This window comes from Gadus macrocephalus, chromosome 6, assembly GCF_031168955.1.
Source record: "Gadus macrocephalus chromosome 6, ASM3116895v1".
Lineage (NCBI taxonomy): Eukaryota > Metazoa > Chordata > Actinopteri > Gadiformes > Gadidae > Gadus > Gadus macrocephalus.
The window spans coordinates 8505816-8520987 of record NC_082387.1 but is presented as its reverse complement, the minus strand read 5'-3'; the positions used below and the strand labels follow the sequence as shown (position 1 = coordinate 8520987).

At 50.2% G+C, this 15172-nt stretch overlaps 1 protein-coding gene across 1 annotated transcript in view; it reads right to left on the bottom strand.

Annotated features, from left to right (window-relative positions):
• LOC132459085 (triple functional domain protein-like) overlaps positions 1-11779 on the bottom strand; it is an 84538-nt gene extending 72759 nt beyond the window's left edge. Inside the window, 13 exon segments of the mRNA XM_060053460.1 lie at positions 1032-1206; positions 2346-2515; positions 5247-5266; positions 5269-5437; positions 5936-6047; positions 6444-6449; positions 9433-9528; positions 9530-9611; positions 9614-9665; positions 10390-10442; positions 10445-10487; positions 10489-10523; positions 11548-11779. Coding sequence (XP_059909443.1) covers positions 1032-1206; positions 2346-2515; positions 5247-5266; positions 5269-5437; positions 5936-6047; positions 6444-6449; positions 9433-9528; positions 9530-9611; positions 9614-9665; positions 10390-10442; positions 10445-10487; positions 10489-10523; positions 11548-11710 — 1176 coding nt within the window. The 5' untranslated portion in view covers positions 11711-11779.
• Positions 11780-15172: the final 3393 nt, after the last annotated feature.

Here is a 15172-nt window from a genome sequence, read left to right as displayed (position 1 = left end):
GATAATGAAATATTTGCTAAAATGTTATGCACATAAAATGAGGCTCACACCCACTATTAAACATTGTTTTTTCCTTGTCTTAAAATATATTCCCAGCTCTGTTTATTATTTACTCTTCATATCAAAGTCCTATTTTTAGATTGTGGGAGTAGCGTTTTTTTATTAGGTTTTTGTTTCCAAACATGTCTCACATTCAAGCGCTCGTGCAAAGCAGCGGCATCTGTAACCATGGCAACCGCGTCAACCCCTCTAGGGCATTCAGTGTTGTTGATGTGTTTTCGAATATCATTTCCACAAGAAAGTGTTTTCGTGGGACCGACTGTATATATTAAGCTGTCACTGTGGCCTGTTTTTCTTTTACCCAGCCCCAGGTCCCTTAGTAGTGTTAAATGATGTCAAGATGAAAATGACACATTTCTAAGTGGACCCTTTTATACTTTAACGACAATTGTATACCGAATGTGTATTTATCGTGATGAGCAGGAGGGTTCTCAGTGGGGGGGCCGGGGCTGATCCACACCACCCACGGTATTCAGCTTGGCTGCCACCCACACTAAATCTGTACTCTAAATAAAAGATGTGTGTCTGTGTGAGGTGTGTGTGTTATCCACTCCGCTTTGCACAGGGTGGGTGCTAAGCCTCATTGCGAAGGCTTCCCCTCTCACACGAGTCTGGACCCACCACTGTTCATCGCCAACACATCCACGGCTGGAGATACAGTGTGAGCTTTAACAGCACATGTTAACAGAATCAATCAGACGATGAACACCCAGGGGAAGCGTGGATTTGTCGGTTGACATAAACACCGCTGGTCTCTAGTTGAGACATCCACGCCCCCCCCCCATATAAACACACACACACACACACACACACACACACACACACACACACACACACACACACAGTCTGCCATCGCCTCTCCTTTAACATCTTTACCGCATTTTAATGTTTTCTTAGACAGCACCATCAGGCTACACACACACAATCATACAGGCGAGCCCCCCTCCCCCTCCATCCCTGGCGGGACTCACGTCGATGGCGTCCCTCTCGAAGATGCGCAGCTGGAGGAAGAGCTCCAGCTTGATCTTCCTCTCCTGGAAGAGCTCCTCCATCTGGGCCTGGGCCTCGTCCAGCTGCTGCAGCACGCTCTCGATGTGCGCCATGGAGCTGTTGTGGGGCGTCTTGTTGCTGGAGATGGCCGAGTCCCTGCAGGGGGGCACAGAGGGTGGTGGTAGAGAGGGGGGTGGTGGTGGTGGTGGTATTAAGGGAGGAAGGGTCAACAGGTGGTGTGTGTGTCCGTATGTGTGTTTGTGTGTGTGTGTGTGTGTGTGTGTGTGTGTGTGTGTGTGTGTGTGTGTGTGTGTGTGTGTGTGTGTGTGTGTGTGTGTGTTTCTTAGTTTATGTGTGTGTTTGTGTGTGTGGGCGCTTGTGTGTATTTGTGTGTGTGTGCGTGCATTTGTTTGTGTGTCTCTGTGCGCATGCATGTTTGTGTGCGTGTGTGCACACAAACAAGCGTGCATGTGTGTGTGCGTGTGTCTGCATGCTTACATGTGTGTGCATGCGTGTGCAGGTGTGCGTGTGCATGCTTGTGTGCATGTGCTCGCATGTTTCTGCGTGAGCGTGTGGTGCACTCATGCCTGTGTGTGTGTGCGTGTGTCCCGGGGGGCCTCCTCTGTATCAAAGCTAGCGCGGTGGGACACATCGGCGGGGCCCACAGCGCCAGCACACGGCTCATTGATCACTGAGACTCCCGGTGGGATGGGATCGCTGAGAGGATTAAAGGTGCTGCTTTAGACACCGCGCCCCTGCCCCCGCCCACCCTATCAGACCCCCTCAGGAGCGCCCTGTGATCTGCAGAGTCCCCCCGCCGCCATCTTACACAGAGTAACGTGTAAGAGCCCGTCTCCTCTGAGAAACATGGCGATAGCTGACCGGGCCACTTTGTTGGTTAGCTGCTTGCGAGTCCTACGCTTGTCCACTCGGTTTAATAAAAAAAAACGTCTGTGTGCATGTGTTGGTGCACACACGTCTGTGTGTGTATGCAATAGTCTCTACATTGTTTCTATGTGTGTGTGTGTTTATATGTGTTTGTGTGTACGTGCGTGTGTGCGTTTGTGTGTCTGTGCGTGGGTGTGTGAGCTTATTTGTGTGTGTGTATATGTGTGTATATGTGTGCATGTATGTATGTGTGTGTTTGTGTGTGTGTGTTTGTGTGTGTGTATCTGGATATACGTGTGTGTGTGTGTGTGTGTGTGTGTGTGTGTGTGTGTGTGTGTGTGTGTGTGTGTGTGTGTGTGTGTGTGTGTGCATGTGTGTGCTTCAGCGTGTGCGTGCGTTGTGCCCACCTGAGCTGCTGGATGAGGTCCTCCCCCTCCTTGATGACGTTGACCGTGGCCTGCAGCGTGGTCTGCTGCTGCTGGCCGAACCTCTTGATCAGCTCCTGGACCGCCTCCACCGACTCGGCATACACGTCGTCCAGCAGCTCCTTCTGCAGCTCTTCCAACCACGTCCACAGCTGGGGGAGACGGACAGCTCAGTGCCACCAATGGGACGACAGGAAGGAGGCCCCTCCCGTCACCTCCACACGTAAGCCCTCCCGGAAGAGTTTGTATAAAACGGTCGATACATGATGGATGCCAAGCAAAGCGCTAGGTCGGACGTTCGGCGTGTAGCCGGCGAAGACGGGATTTCGATGCTTTCAACTTTTAAAACTGGTATTTACGTTTCTAACTGAAGAAAGACGTTTTGGCTTTCGTGGTTTTAGAACGTCAAACAAAGCTGTGATCTGATTAGATCCGCTTCAAGAAGTCATTCTCAACCGGAGGTCATGGGTGAACTAGTTTGAACCTGAGCACATCGCCAAGGTGGATGATCTGAGCTATCCGCTACACCAATGGTGGAGCCATCACTGTACTGAACTTTGACGCTAAGCTCCATGTGAATGTGTATCTTATCCTAGCTATCTTTGTTGCATAAGGTGAATGGGTTAACCTAGCGATAGTTAGTGCTTTGTTCTATGAACATCCTTACTGTATCGACAGGGATATATTGTTGTTTCATTGTTGTTCTTTGGATAAAAGCGTCTGCTAAATGCCCTAAACATAAATTTAGATGAATAAATTGGCAATGCTAGCTACGGCGACACCATTCCTGCTCATGCTAATCACGTGTCGATCGTTTAAGGGGTCTTTGCTGACTCAGGGTGCCGCTGAATAGATCAACAGCAAACAGAAACAACGGGGCGAGTGCGACGGTGTACACATCATAAGCTGTGAACTGCGGAGGATAACAAGCAGGCCGGAAGGGCATATGGGCGTAGTAATGGTCATTCACAATCACCATCACATGGGGGTTATATGGGAGAGATTAGCCATCTGGGAGCATTGGCACAGTGTCTTAAAGGCCTGCCTCGCTAACCCAGGATAATGAGAGGTTTACCCTGGTGGCTGTTGCTAGGTTTCACCCCCGTATCTGCTGCAGGTCTAGTACTCAATTCCGTCTTCCCGCGCACATTTGAGGTGAACACATAACAACATTTAGTCGTTGGTCCACACTCTCAGGTTGAGAGTAATTACTGATGTGTTCTCTCAAGCGCTCTGGGTGCCAACGCTTTGCAGTCTGGGCTGTGTCCCTTGATTCAAATTAGCGTCACACAACACAACTTCCCAATTAGATTAGCGGAGGTGCTAATCCGCAAACCCTGCCAACCACATGTACAGGAAAGGTGGAACCACAAGGTAGACAAGCAGGAGAAGACACCGGCAATATTGGAGGGAAACGTTTTCCACCAGATAGAAAATGGCGAAAGGAATGTAACTACCAGATTGAATGTAATGTGTGGTCTTTTCAGAGGTTGTTTTTTATGGAAAGGCGTGGCAGTACCTTTCGATTTACCTCAAAATGTGTACGCCTCTTTACGTCTGTGCTTTGGTGGGCGCATGCGTGCGTAATAGTCTGTCTGTCCTTCTGTCTGAGAATGACGCACGCACGCACACACAAATCAAGTGACCCACACTGGTGGGAAGACGGATGGGGCGATAGCGATTAGTCTATGCAGAGCCTAATTTTTGCGCTGGTTAACAACGCCTTGGCCGTATGACTCATGTAAACAGGAAGTCACAGTCGAGGCCACTAGTTCAGCACTGGACAACATCTTAGTGTGGAACACTCAAAGTGACCCACCACTGAGAGAAGAGTCGTGATTGGACAGTTTACTGCTTCCAAATACCCCCCCCCCCCCACCCCTATCCCCCGTCCCCCATAGCCGCCAACCAACCAAGACGAAGAAGAAACTTAGAAGAAGAAAGAAAATCTAAGAAGAAAATAAGCATTGGTGATTCGCCAAGAGCAGCCCCAACATCATAAGCAGAGAAATGAATAGGTGAGCACAGACTAAAGCAATTCTTCAGGGAACTTTTCTTCAATTTTTATGGCTGCCCGTTATAACTGTGGTGCTGGTTGGCCCTGATAAACCGTCTGCTTGGACACAGTGGGTCGGCCTGCTTTCACATAAAAACCCAGGTTGTAATCATGAAATTGTACCGGTAATATCCTCCGGGCCCTAGTTTGGAGGAGACACACCAACGAGGGCTTGTTGTTTTAGTAATGACACGTCTGGAGACATTGAGGAGGGAAGCCTGCAGAGTTTTGCTAATCCTGCAAAGGGAGGGGGGGAAGGTTTGGAACAGGACTGGTTGGGGAGCGTGCTGAGAGAAGAGGAGAGGAATAAGAGAGAAGAGATCACAGGAGAGCGTGAAGAGAAGAGAAAGGAGAAGAGCAAAAGGAAGAAGGAAAGAACACTACGAAACAAAGAAATAGAGGAAAACAATAAATGACATCTACACAGCTGGGAGAGAGAGATCAACAGAGAGAGAGGAGAGAGGGAGAGAGAGAGAGAGATATATAGAGAGAGAGAGAGAGAGAGAGAGAGAGAGAGAGAGAGAGAGAGAGAGAGAGAGAGAGAGAGAGAGAGAGAGAGAGAGAGAGAGAGAGAGAGAGAGAGAGAGAGAGAGAGAGAGAGAGAGAGAGAGAGAGAGAGAGAGAGAGAGAGAGAGAGAGAGAGAGAGAGAGAGAGAGAGAGAGAGGGATGGAGGGAGGGAGTGAGAGATACAGAGACAAAGACAGAGAGAGACAGAGACAGAGACAGAGACAGAGACAGAGACAGAGACAGAGACAGAGACAGAGAGAGAGAGAGAGAGAGAGAGAGAGAGAGAGAGAGATGTGAGGAGGTGCACCGGGCCCCGTACCTCTTTGACGTGCGTGTGAAGGCCACGGACATGTCCAGCAGCACCTTGCGCTGCTCCACGCGCCGCACAAAGTCCTGGATGCGGTCCTCCAGCTGGTGGGCGGCCTGGTAGATCTCCTCCGGGTCGCACTCGCCCGTCTGGGCCAGCTGCTCCGCCGCCTCCAGCAGCTTGTCCGCGTTGGTGTAGGTGTTCTGCAGACACACACGCGCACACACACGTTATCATACACACATAAGCATGCACGCATACACGGACAATGTTCACACGCACACGCACACCACACACACACACACACAGACGCACACAAGAACGCACACGCGCATAGACATTAACATACACACGCACAAACACACAAACAAAACCATAAATGAACACATAAACACACGCACGCGCGCACACACACACACACACAAACACACAACCATTTATTTACATACACACCGGCGCAAACACACGCATCAGCCTAGTCATCTAGTTTCCCCAACCTTTGGTGTCTCATGTAGGCCAAAAGAAAGGCACAAAACAGGAAACAGTGTGTAACCCCGCCCCTTCTGTGTTAGTTTCCGGCCAGGCTTTGCGTTGCCCCTCCCCCCATGAGCTCTGCTCCATCACCATAGGACCCCCCCCGCCCCCCATGAGTTGGCCGTAGCCCCTTAGCACCGCTGGATGCGAGGTGAGGGCTGTCTTACCTGGGCGACCTCCTCAAAGTCCTCGTGCCTCTTCTGCAGGGCGCGGGCACGGTGCAGGGACTTGCCCACCCCGGTGCTGCTGCTGAGGAAGGCCTCGCCGTGGTTCTCGATCAGTCCAGCACCTGTAGAACACAGAGGAGACAGAGGGGGGGACGGTCAGGGTCTATAGTGGGCTCTAGAGTCGGGTCCCAGCATGCATCCATCAAATCATCATGCATCGCTCAAATCATCCGCCCTTTCATCTGGGCCACATACACATGTGGACAGACAGACGGACAAACCGCACTAGCAAAGGGTTCAGGGGTAACGATGAGGCCAGTGAGCAGAGGAGGAACAGTGAGGGTCTTGGTTACCAGGATGTACGTGGTTGATCGATGTATAATTATTTAATAATATATTCAGCCAGTAGGGGTGCACTTGGTTGAAATAGGATGGTTGGGTATTCATGGAGGATGATACTGTGATGATGGCAAAATAACTGCTGCCCCTCCCTTCAAACCCCCTTTCACAATCTCTCTCTCTCTCTCTCTCTCTCTCTCCTCTCTCTCCTCTCTCTCTCTCTCTCTCTCCTCTCTCTCTCTCTCTCTCTCTCTCTCTCTCTCTCTCTCTCTCTCTCTCTCTCTCTCTCTCTCTCTCTCTCTCTCTCTCTCTCTCTCTCTCTCTCTCTCTCCTCTCTCTCTCCCCATCCTCCCCTATCCCTCTCACGCTCTTCTGTGCACCTCTCTCTCTTTCTCACCCCCCCCTCCCTCTCCCTCTCTTACTACCTCACTATTTTACCTTTTCCTCCTCCCACCTTCTTCTCCCTCCCTCCCCCCATGCACGATCATACTTACCTTCTCCCCACCCCCCCTCTCTATCTTACTCTCTTCCTCCCCCACTCTCCCCTCCACCCCCCTCCCCCCCACCATTTCCGGGATGACACGACAGGAATGCCGGTCTATTGCTCTCAATCAGCTTGATCTTCGCGGTGCGTTTTTTCGAGTGTCAACCCCCTCCCCCCCCCACGCTGAATTATCGGCGTCATACGTCTCCTGACGCGCCGTCATCAGCCCGGGTGTCCGGAGAGCGGACCTACGTGCACCGCTCACCGCACGACGCTCACTGCTCAGAGCACACGCACACACGCGCAAGCACGCACACACACGAATACACATGCACACAAACAGAAACGTAAGCATACAAACACACATACACACACGGGCACACACACACACACACACACACACACGCACACACAAACAGAAACGTACACACACCAAACACACACACACACAGAAGACCACAGACATGCACACGCACACACAGGCACACATGCATACACACACACTCACGATGCTCGCAGGCTCACAGCATCGGCACTTGGATGACGCTCACTCTGTGACATATCGCCTCCATGGTGTGGTGTGGTGTGGGAGTGTGAGGGAGAGGGGGGGAGGGGGGAGAGGGGGGGAGAGGAGGGTTTAGGGAAGAGGAGCCAGAGGCAAACCTGCACACATGCCTCAGGCGCTTACGTGGCTGTAAATCGCATCGCCATGAAACGGCGCGTGAGTGAAAAAAAGGGAGGGGGGTAGGGAGGGTGAGGGGCAATGGAGAGGGCAGAGGAAAAAATGTGATGGCGAGGGAGACATAAAGAGAGAGGGAGAGAGTTGAGGGGGAGATAGAGAGACAGAGACAGGGGAGAGAGGGAGATAGATACAGAGACAGGGAGAGAGACAGAGACAGATACAGAGACAGGGAGATAGAGACAGATACAGAGACAGGGAGATAGAGAGAGACACAGAGACAGGGAGGGAGAGACGGAAACAGAGACAGGAAGAGGGAGAGAGGATACAGAAACAGAGACAGGGAGAGAGCGCCATGGCGATATGGATGCAGCAGGATGATGAAAGAGGGAGATCGAGGGAGATAGAGGGAAGGAGCGGGGCTCGAGACGAGGGACGCTGTCGTTTCTAATCTCAGAGCTCTGCCCTCCACACACCAGTGAGGGGTGGAGGGGTGGGTGGGGTGTGGATAACTCAATCTCCCTCTGTCTCGGTCATGTTTCCCCCCTCTTACTTGAGGCCCAGCAGGGAGCGACCGAAGACTGTAGACGGATTCTTTGAAGTTGAGTTTCAAGTGAAAAGGATCACATTGTTTTTCTACTGTATGGAGATTATTTTGCCGTCACAGATGCAGTCGAGATACAGAGGTGATTCATGCTGCACTATAAGAAGTGCATTAGGATGATTTAAATGCTACTTTGATCCGGTCGACATAATTGGTTGACGTCAGTTAATGTAAATGTGAAAGCATTGAAGTATTCAAGAAAGAATGTATCACATTTTGTGTATTGGATGGATGTATTAAGTGTGTTTAACGATGTATAGCTGTGCGTAAGTCTGCGTAGCTGTATTAAGTCTGCGTAGCTGTACTTAGGTCTGTGTAGCCGACCGTATTTGAAGGTTGGTTCTATTTCGTGCTTTAATAACTAAAAAGCGCTTTTGAAGGTTCAGTGCTCATATTATCCCACTAGCTTGAATAATATCGACATCTCTTCTATAAATGGTAAGCAGGCCATGTGAATCCTGGAGGGGGTGTCAGTTTGGCAGTGGAGGCTGCTTGAAGAAATAGCCAGTGAAACGTCTTGTTTGTTGTTGATGCCGAGCTCCTTATTGGTTAGTATTGATATAAAATGCTTACGTCAAGTCAAATACTTTGTGTTTTCGGATTTGTGCATGCATAAATCCATCCCAATTTCCAACGAATGAACAGTTCTTAATTAACTTTAAAAGAGACCTTCCCTGCTCTCACTGTTGGCTAGAACAAGCACAGGGCTGATTTCGATCAGTCACCTCTAAGCACAGATAATCGCAGAAACGTCTGTTCTTTCACTACGTTTACCCAACATACTTACTTAATAATAATAACTCATATTAATCATGATTATTATGGTCTCAACCCAATCCATGGGTTGAGACCATAATAATCATGAATAATATGAGTCAGTGCTCAAGTGCTCTGAATTTCCCAGAAGGCTGCAGTTCACTTACCGCCAAAGGGGGCACACACTTCTGCACCTTAAAGTACCCATAATATAGTCTATAAGTCTATATGCTAGCAGGCTGCAGTTCACTTAACAGCGAAAGGGGGCGAGTACGTAATGAGCAGGAACTTCAGATTCCTACACACATCCGTCACCTTAAAATACACATAACATAGAAGTCTATAGTCCAGCCGGCTGTAGCTCACTTACCGGCCAAAGGGGGGCAGTAACGAGTAGGAACCTCGGATTCACACACACTTCCACACCTTAAACAACCCTTAAAGGGGACATATTATACCACCAGGTGTGAGTGTGATTAGCCTTACAAGCCGTTTCGAAAATCTGCCCCATATGACATCACTAGTGCGCGTGTCCACCTAGATCTGTGCAGATTTTCGAAACGGCTTGTGAGGCTAATCTCACTCACACCTGTTGGTATGACATGTCTCCTTAACTTTAACATAGAATTCTGTACGTCACCTGCTGGACGTCCTGCTGGAAGACGCAGAGCTGCAGGCGCTGGTGCAGGCGCACCTTGCGGTGCTGCCAGATGTTCTCCAGCTGCCGCTGTGTGCAGCACCTCGTGGATGATGTCGAGCACGTGGTGCACCGCCTTGGAGTAGTTGGCCGACGCCGTCAGGGAGTCGGTGCTGCGGGGGTCAGCGGGCGCTGCAGCTTGTCCAGCAGGGACTTCCCGTCCTGGCTCACCTGGGGGGCGGGGGGAGAGTACGGTGATCACAGACCGATGGAGTAGAGGGCAGCGTGATGGACGGATGAACGAGGGGTATGGACGATGGATGATGGATGCATGGATTATGGATGATTAATGGATGAATTTAAGATTTATTAATTGATTATTTGATGGAGAGATGGGTGGTAGTACGAAGGGATGAGTGAATGGATAGATGAAAGATGATCAATGTATAAATGGATAGAGAATGATAGCTGGATTAATGATGAGTGGATGCATCTGCTGTATGACTAATTACATATGCATGGAAGGAAGCTGTACCATGTTTGTTTATGAGTATGTGAGTGTGAGTTTGAGTGTCTGTGTGAGTGCAATCACATCGACCACATCTGCCTTTACGAGGGTTTGTGTGAGTGTGTGTGAGCGTGTGCTTGTGTGTGCGCGTGTGTGTGTGTGCGTCTGTGTGTGCGTCTGTGAGCGTGTGCGTGTGTGTGTGCGTCTGTGAGTGTGTGCATGTGTGTGTGTGTGCGTCTGTGTGTGAGTATGGGTGTGTGTGTGTGTGTGTGTGTGAGCTGCGTGTGTGTGTGCGTCTGTGAGTGTGTGAGTGTGTGTGTGTGTGTGTGTGTGCGTCTGTGAGTGTGTGAGTGTGTGTGTGCGTGTGTGTGTGCGTCTGTGAGTGTGGAGTGTGTGTGTGTGTGTGTGTGTGCGTCTGTGAGTGTGTGAGTGTGTGTGGGGACTGACCTCTGAGTATGCGGTGGTGACGTGCTCATACAGCCCCTGGTGGTGGTGGATGTATCCTCCAGGTCCTGCAGCTCTGAGGGCAGCTCGCCCTCGCCACAGAGCCTTACACCACGGCTCCACGTTGCCCATGTACTACGGCGCGGATAGACACACACACAGTAGACACACACACACAGATACACATCAATGTGTGTGTGCACACACAAAAACTCACAGACACGTATGCATAGTAACGTGTGCGAAAACACACACACATGCACACCGACACACACACATACGCACACAAAGACACACACAAAGTAATGTTGACGGATACACAGGGATACACACGTTTAAATATAGTGTTTGTGTGTGTGTAGTGTGTGTATATGTATGTGTGCGATGTGTATGTGTATCTTTGTATGCTAATGTGTGTGTATGTGTGTATGTATGTATATGTATGTGTATGTGTATGGGTAGGTGAATGTGTGTGTGAATGTGTGTGTCCACCCCATGTCCTCCTCCCCCTCCTCCTCCTCCCCCTCCTCCTCCTCCCCCTCCCCCCTCCTCCTCCTCCTCCTTCTCCTTCTCCTCCTCCCCCTCATCCTCCTCCTCCTCCCCCGCCCCTCCTCCCCGCTCTCCTCCTCCCACCTCCTCCTCTGTCCTGCCTCCTCCTCCTCCTCCTCCCCCTCCCACTCCTCCTCCTCCTCCCCCCGCCCCCTCCTCCTCCTCCTCCACCCCCTCTCCTCCTCCTGCTCTCTCCCATCCTCCTCCTCCTCCCCTGCCTCCCCCTCCTCCTCCTCCTCCTCCTCCCCCTCCTCCTCCTCCTCTCCCCCTCCTCCACCTGCCTCCCCTCCTCCTCCCCCTCCTCCTCCTCCTCTCCCCCTCCTCCCCTGCCTCCCCTCCTCCTCCTCCTCCTCCTCCTCCCCCTCCTCCTCCTCCTCTCCCCCTCTCTCCTCCTCCTCCTCCCCCCCCCTCCTCCTCTCCTCCTCCTCCTCTCCCCCTCCTCCTCCCCCTCCTCCTCCTCCTCCTCCTCCCTCCTCCTCTCCCCCTCCTTCCCCTCCTCCCCCCTCCTCCTCCTCCTCCCCCCCCTCCTCCTCCCCCTCCTCCTCCTCCTCCTCCCCCTCCTCCCCCCTCCTCTTCCTCCTCTCCCCCTCCTCCCCTGCCTCCTCCTCCTCCTGGTCGGCCTCTGGTGGAAGCTGGCGGACATTTCCAGCAGCGTGCTGCGCTCGTCCAGCGCCGCGGCGAAGGCCTTCCACTCCGCCTCCAGCTGACCCGAGATCTGCTGGATCTGCTGGGAGGCGTAGTGGCCAGACTCCAGCAGCCGGTTCCCCACCGACATGATGCGGTTGATGTTCACGTACACGTTCTGGAGGAGACACACGGGGAGAGGGGCAATGTTAGAGGCCAGCAGTAAGTAAGTAAAACAAACACGTGCACACAAGCCTTCACAAACGCACACACACACACACACACACACACACACACACACACACACACACACACACACACACACACACACACACACACACACACACACACACACACACACACACACACACACACACACACACACACACACACAGCAGCACCCCCTGTATCAAGATACAGCAGCCCCTTCTGTCTTGGTTTGACCAACACAAGATAATACATATGAACTCCCCTGGCCAGGTTGGTTTCTCCCACAGTGCCCACAAATGGTCGATTCTGTCTTGAGACGCTACTGCGCATACAAACAGACTTAAGAGACACAGTTAGAATTGCAGAACACCATTTCAATCAGTGACAAGGGTAAGTGTAGGAGAGGGTGTTTTATAACCGATTGGAATGCAGCCTAAGCATTCAATTCTGAATGAAATTAAGTGCTTGATTCTTTCCTGGTTGTTTGAATGCATGTAAAATGAGTTAATCAACTTAATGCAATTGTTTCTTTTTCCCTACTTAGCCAGTTCATTGAAGCAATAACAAACTCTAGAGTTTGATCAAAGGACCCCCACCGTGCTCTCGACCACCAAATTCATCCTTCAAGAATCCGAACTGTGCGCCTCTCAGTCTATAAATCTGTGAGCATGCACAGCGGCGTGGCTGCACAGAATCAAACTTTGATTTGTTATGTTACCTAGCCAGGGCAGTTCATATGCGCTGACACGTGTTGGCTAAAACAAAGATACAGCTATGGGTAGATGCTGAACACACAAATGCAATATAATGGGTGTCAATGGCATGCCAAATGCTCATATTCAGAACACACATTCACCGCGAGAAGGGCGGAGCTGAACAGAAATCATGGCTGATTTACAAGTCGACCTAGAAAAAATGTCAAAAACAGCCTAGGGTCTCACCACCAAACGGCCAAATATTTTAAAGGGGTTCGCTCATAACAGGGAACCCTGTCTAAACACTGAAAACAGAAACATTGCATTCATTCTCCACCCTGTGTGTTTCTTAGATTTGGTTATTAATACTCGGCCCCAAGCTGTGTTGTGTAGATAGGCACGGATCAGCTCACACTAATTAACCACTGTGTTAACAGTCTGTTATTATTCCACTGAATTACGGCTCCTGGCAGCTGTTATGGCTTGTTTCGATCACAATGGGAGGCAAAGGTGAGGCTAGCAGTGGTAAAAAGGCATTAGGATTCCTCCCGTGGGTGTGTGGGGGTTGCTGCTCCTTTTCTTATGGAACCTCGCGCAGCGCTTTTGATTCAGAGTTTTCCAACCGCATCGCCCTAAATGGAGGAGCAACACGAAGAAGAAGAAGTCAACCCTTCTCTCTGTGGAAATACAGCGTATCAAGTGGCTTATTTCGACTGTCGAGCGAGACGGGGTATGGTAACGGTTAACAAATACTGAAGCGGTAAGCCTATATTATGACCCCGTTAAAATATGTGGTTGTGTTGCATTATATTCTAATACCGGATCGATACAATACATTTTCGCCAGCAGCTGCTCCCCACTGGAGTCTTCAGAAACAGCAACGTCAACAGGAATATAATTGAAGATGTACTTCATTTATCAGAGGAAAGACATTCGGAATGTGTTTTGTAGCAAACAGTAGACAGGAAGTTTCGGCGTTGCAGAATTTCCCAGATTGATAGCTTTTAAATGCATCGGAACAGACTATATTTCAAACTGTGTCCACCTTTTGGCGTTTATGTTCACAATTCGATACCAACGTTTGCGTTGCGTAAGCACTGGCCGAAACAGAGAACCGATCCAACGTTGGCTTTTGATCCGATATTTCAGCAGGTCTTTTGTCCTGTGTTTGTAGAGCAAGGTTTTTCGTGAAGCAGCTCCTGAATCTCAAACCGTACCCCACTCACCACTCAGAGGAAGGTACTAGTGAGCGTCTACCGAAGAGGGGGCCAGGTGAGGTTGGACCGCGATGAGTCACTCATACATACAGACAGCGGCCTTTGTTTTTAATTGCTGTTTTGCATCTCCATCTGGACGGCAACAGCTGTCCTCCTCACACAAAGCCTAACGCGGTTTTAAATATGCTCTGTCACTCATTAAGAACCGACAAATCACTGACTACCTCGTCCCGCTGTACCCAGAGTAAAGAGTGCTTCTGTGTCGTCAACAGATGTTGAAGTACAAGTTAAAGGTTTATACTGGTTTGGAAATGATTATTAAGTCAATCATCCAACCCACCCCCTCCACCAAAGCAGCTATAAAATGATCAATAAACACGGCACAAATCAGATATATATTTATGTATTCATCCTCCCTTTCAGCCTTCTTATTCTAGAGTTGGTTTTTTAACACTCTAGTAACACTACCTCTCTGACAGTCAGCGTTTCGTACGGAGAATGAACAGCTGATCTCTATCTCCAGCTCAGGCTGTGGATGACCGCGGATGTGGATGGCCCTCCGGACATGGCCGCGTCCATATCCCTCCGGACATGGCCGCGTCCATATCCGTCCGGACATGGACGCGGCCTCAACTGATCTGTAAACGTGAAGAGCAAACACAGACGCTCCAGGAGTGGAGACCACAGAGAGGAAATGACCCTCACCTCACTGGCTGACCTACCCATGTCTCTCGGGAGGAGATGAGTTCAGATGTACTTTATTACTCCCTACCGCGAAATTAAGGAGTCCCAGGGAACGAAAATATACGAATATAAGGCCTACATAGATTTACGAATATGAATCGATATGGGCCTCCAACACAATATGAGTAGTAGCGACGAAAACGGCCGAAAACAAATGGTGTGCAGAGTCGAGGCTGACATTATTCACCGGTTTATACTACATTAGCGAAACAATCCATTATTGACCGTTATAAATGTGTTCCTAAAGTGCCCAGCATATGCTACATTATTGAAACCACGCATTATTGAGCATTTTACTGCAGTGCTCCACAAGAGTCCATAATAAACTCCACCCTTAACCTGGGGGCTAGGGCACAGAGCCCTCCAGCATTACCTACCACCCAGGAAGAACAGCATCACTGTGACGCGTGTATCAGGATGAACGCTCAGTTCAGCCTGTCACCTAAAGATAATGTAGGCCATCTTAATGTGGACTCACAGTCGTAGTATACTGCTGTCAATCTGTCTGTCTGTCTGTCTGTCTGTCTGTCTGTCTGTCTGTCTGTCTGTCTGTCTGTCTGTCTGTCTGTCTGTCTGTCTGTCAGAGGGTGCTCCCTCAATTTAGTTGACAAGCAGAGCATTGCATCGTTAATGGCTCTATGTGTGTGTGCATGTGTGTGTGCATGTGTGTGTGCATGTGTGTGCGCGTGTGTGTGTGTGTGTGTGTGTGTGTGTGTGTGTGTGTGTGTGTGTGTGTGTGTGTGTGTG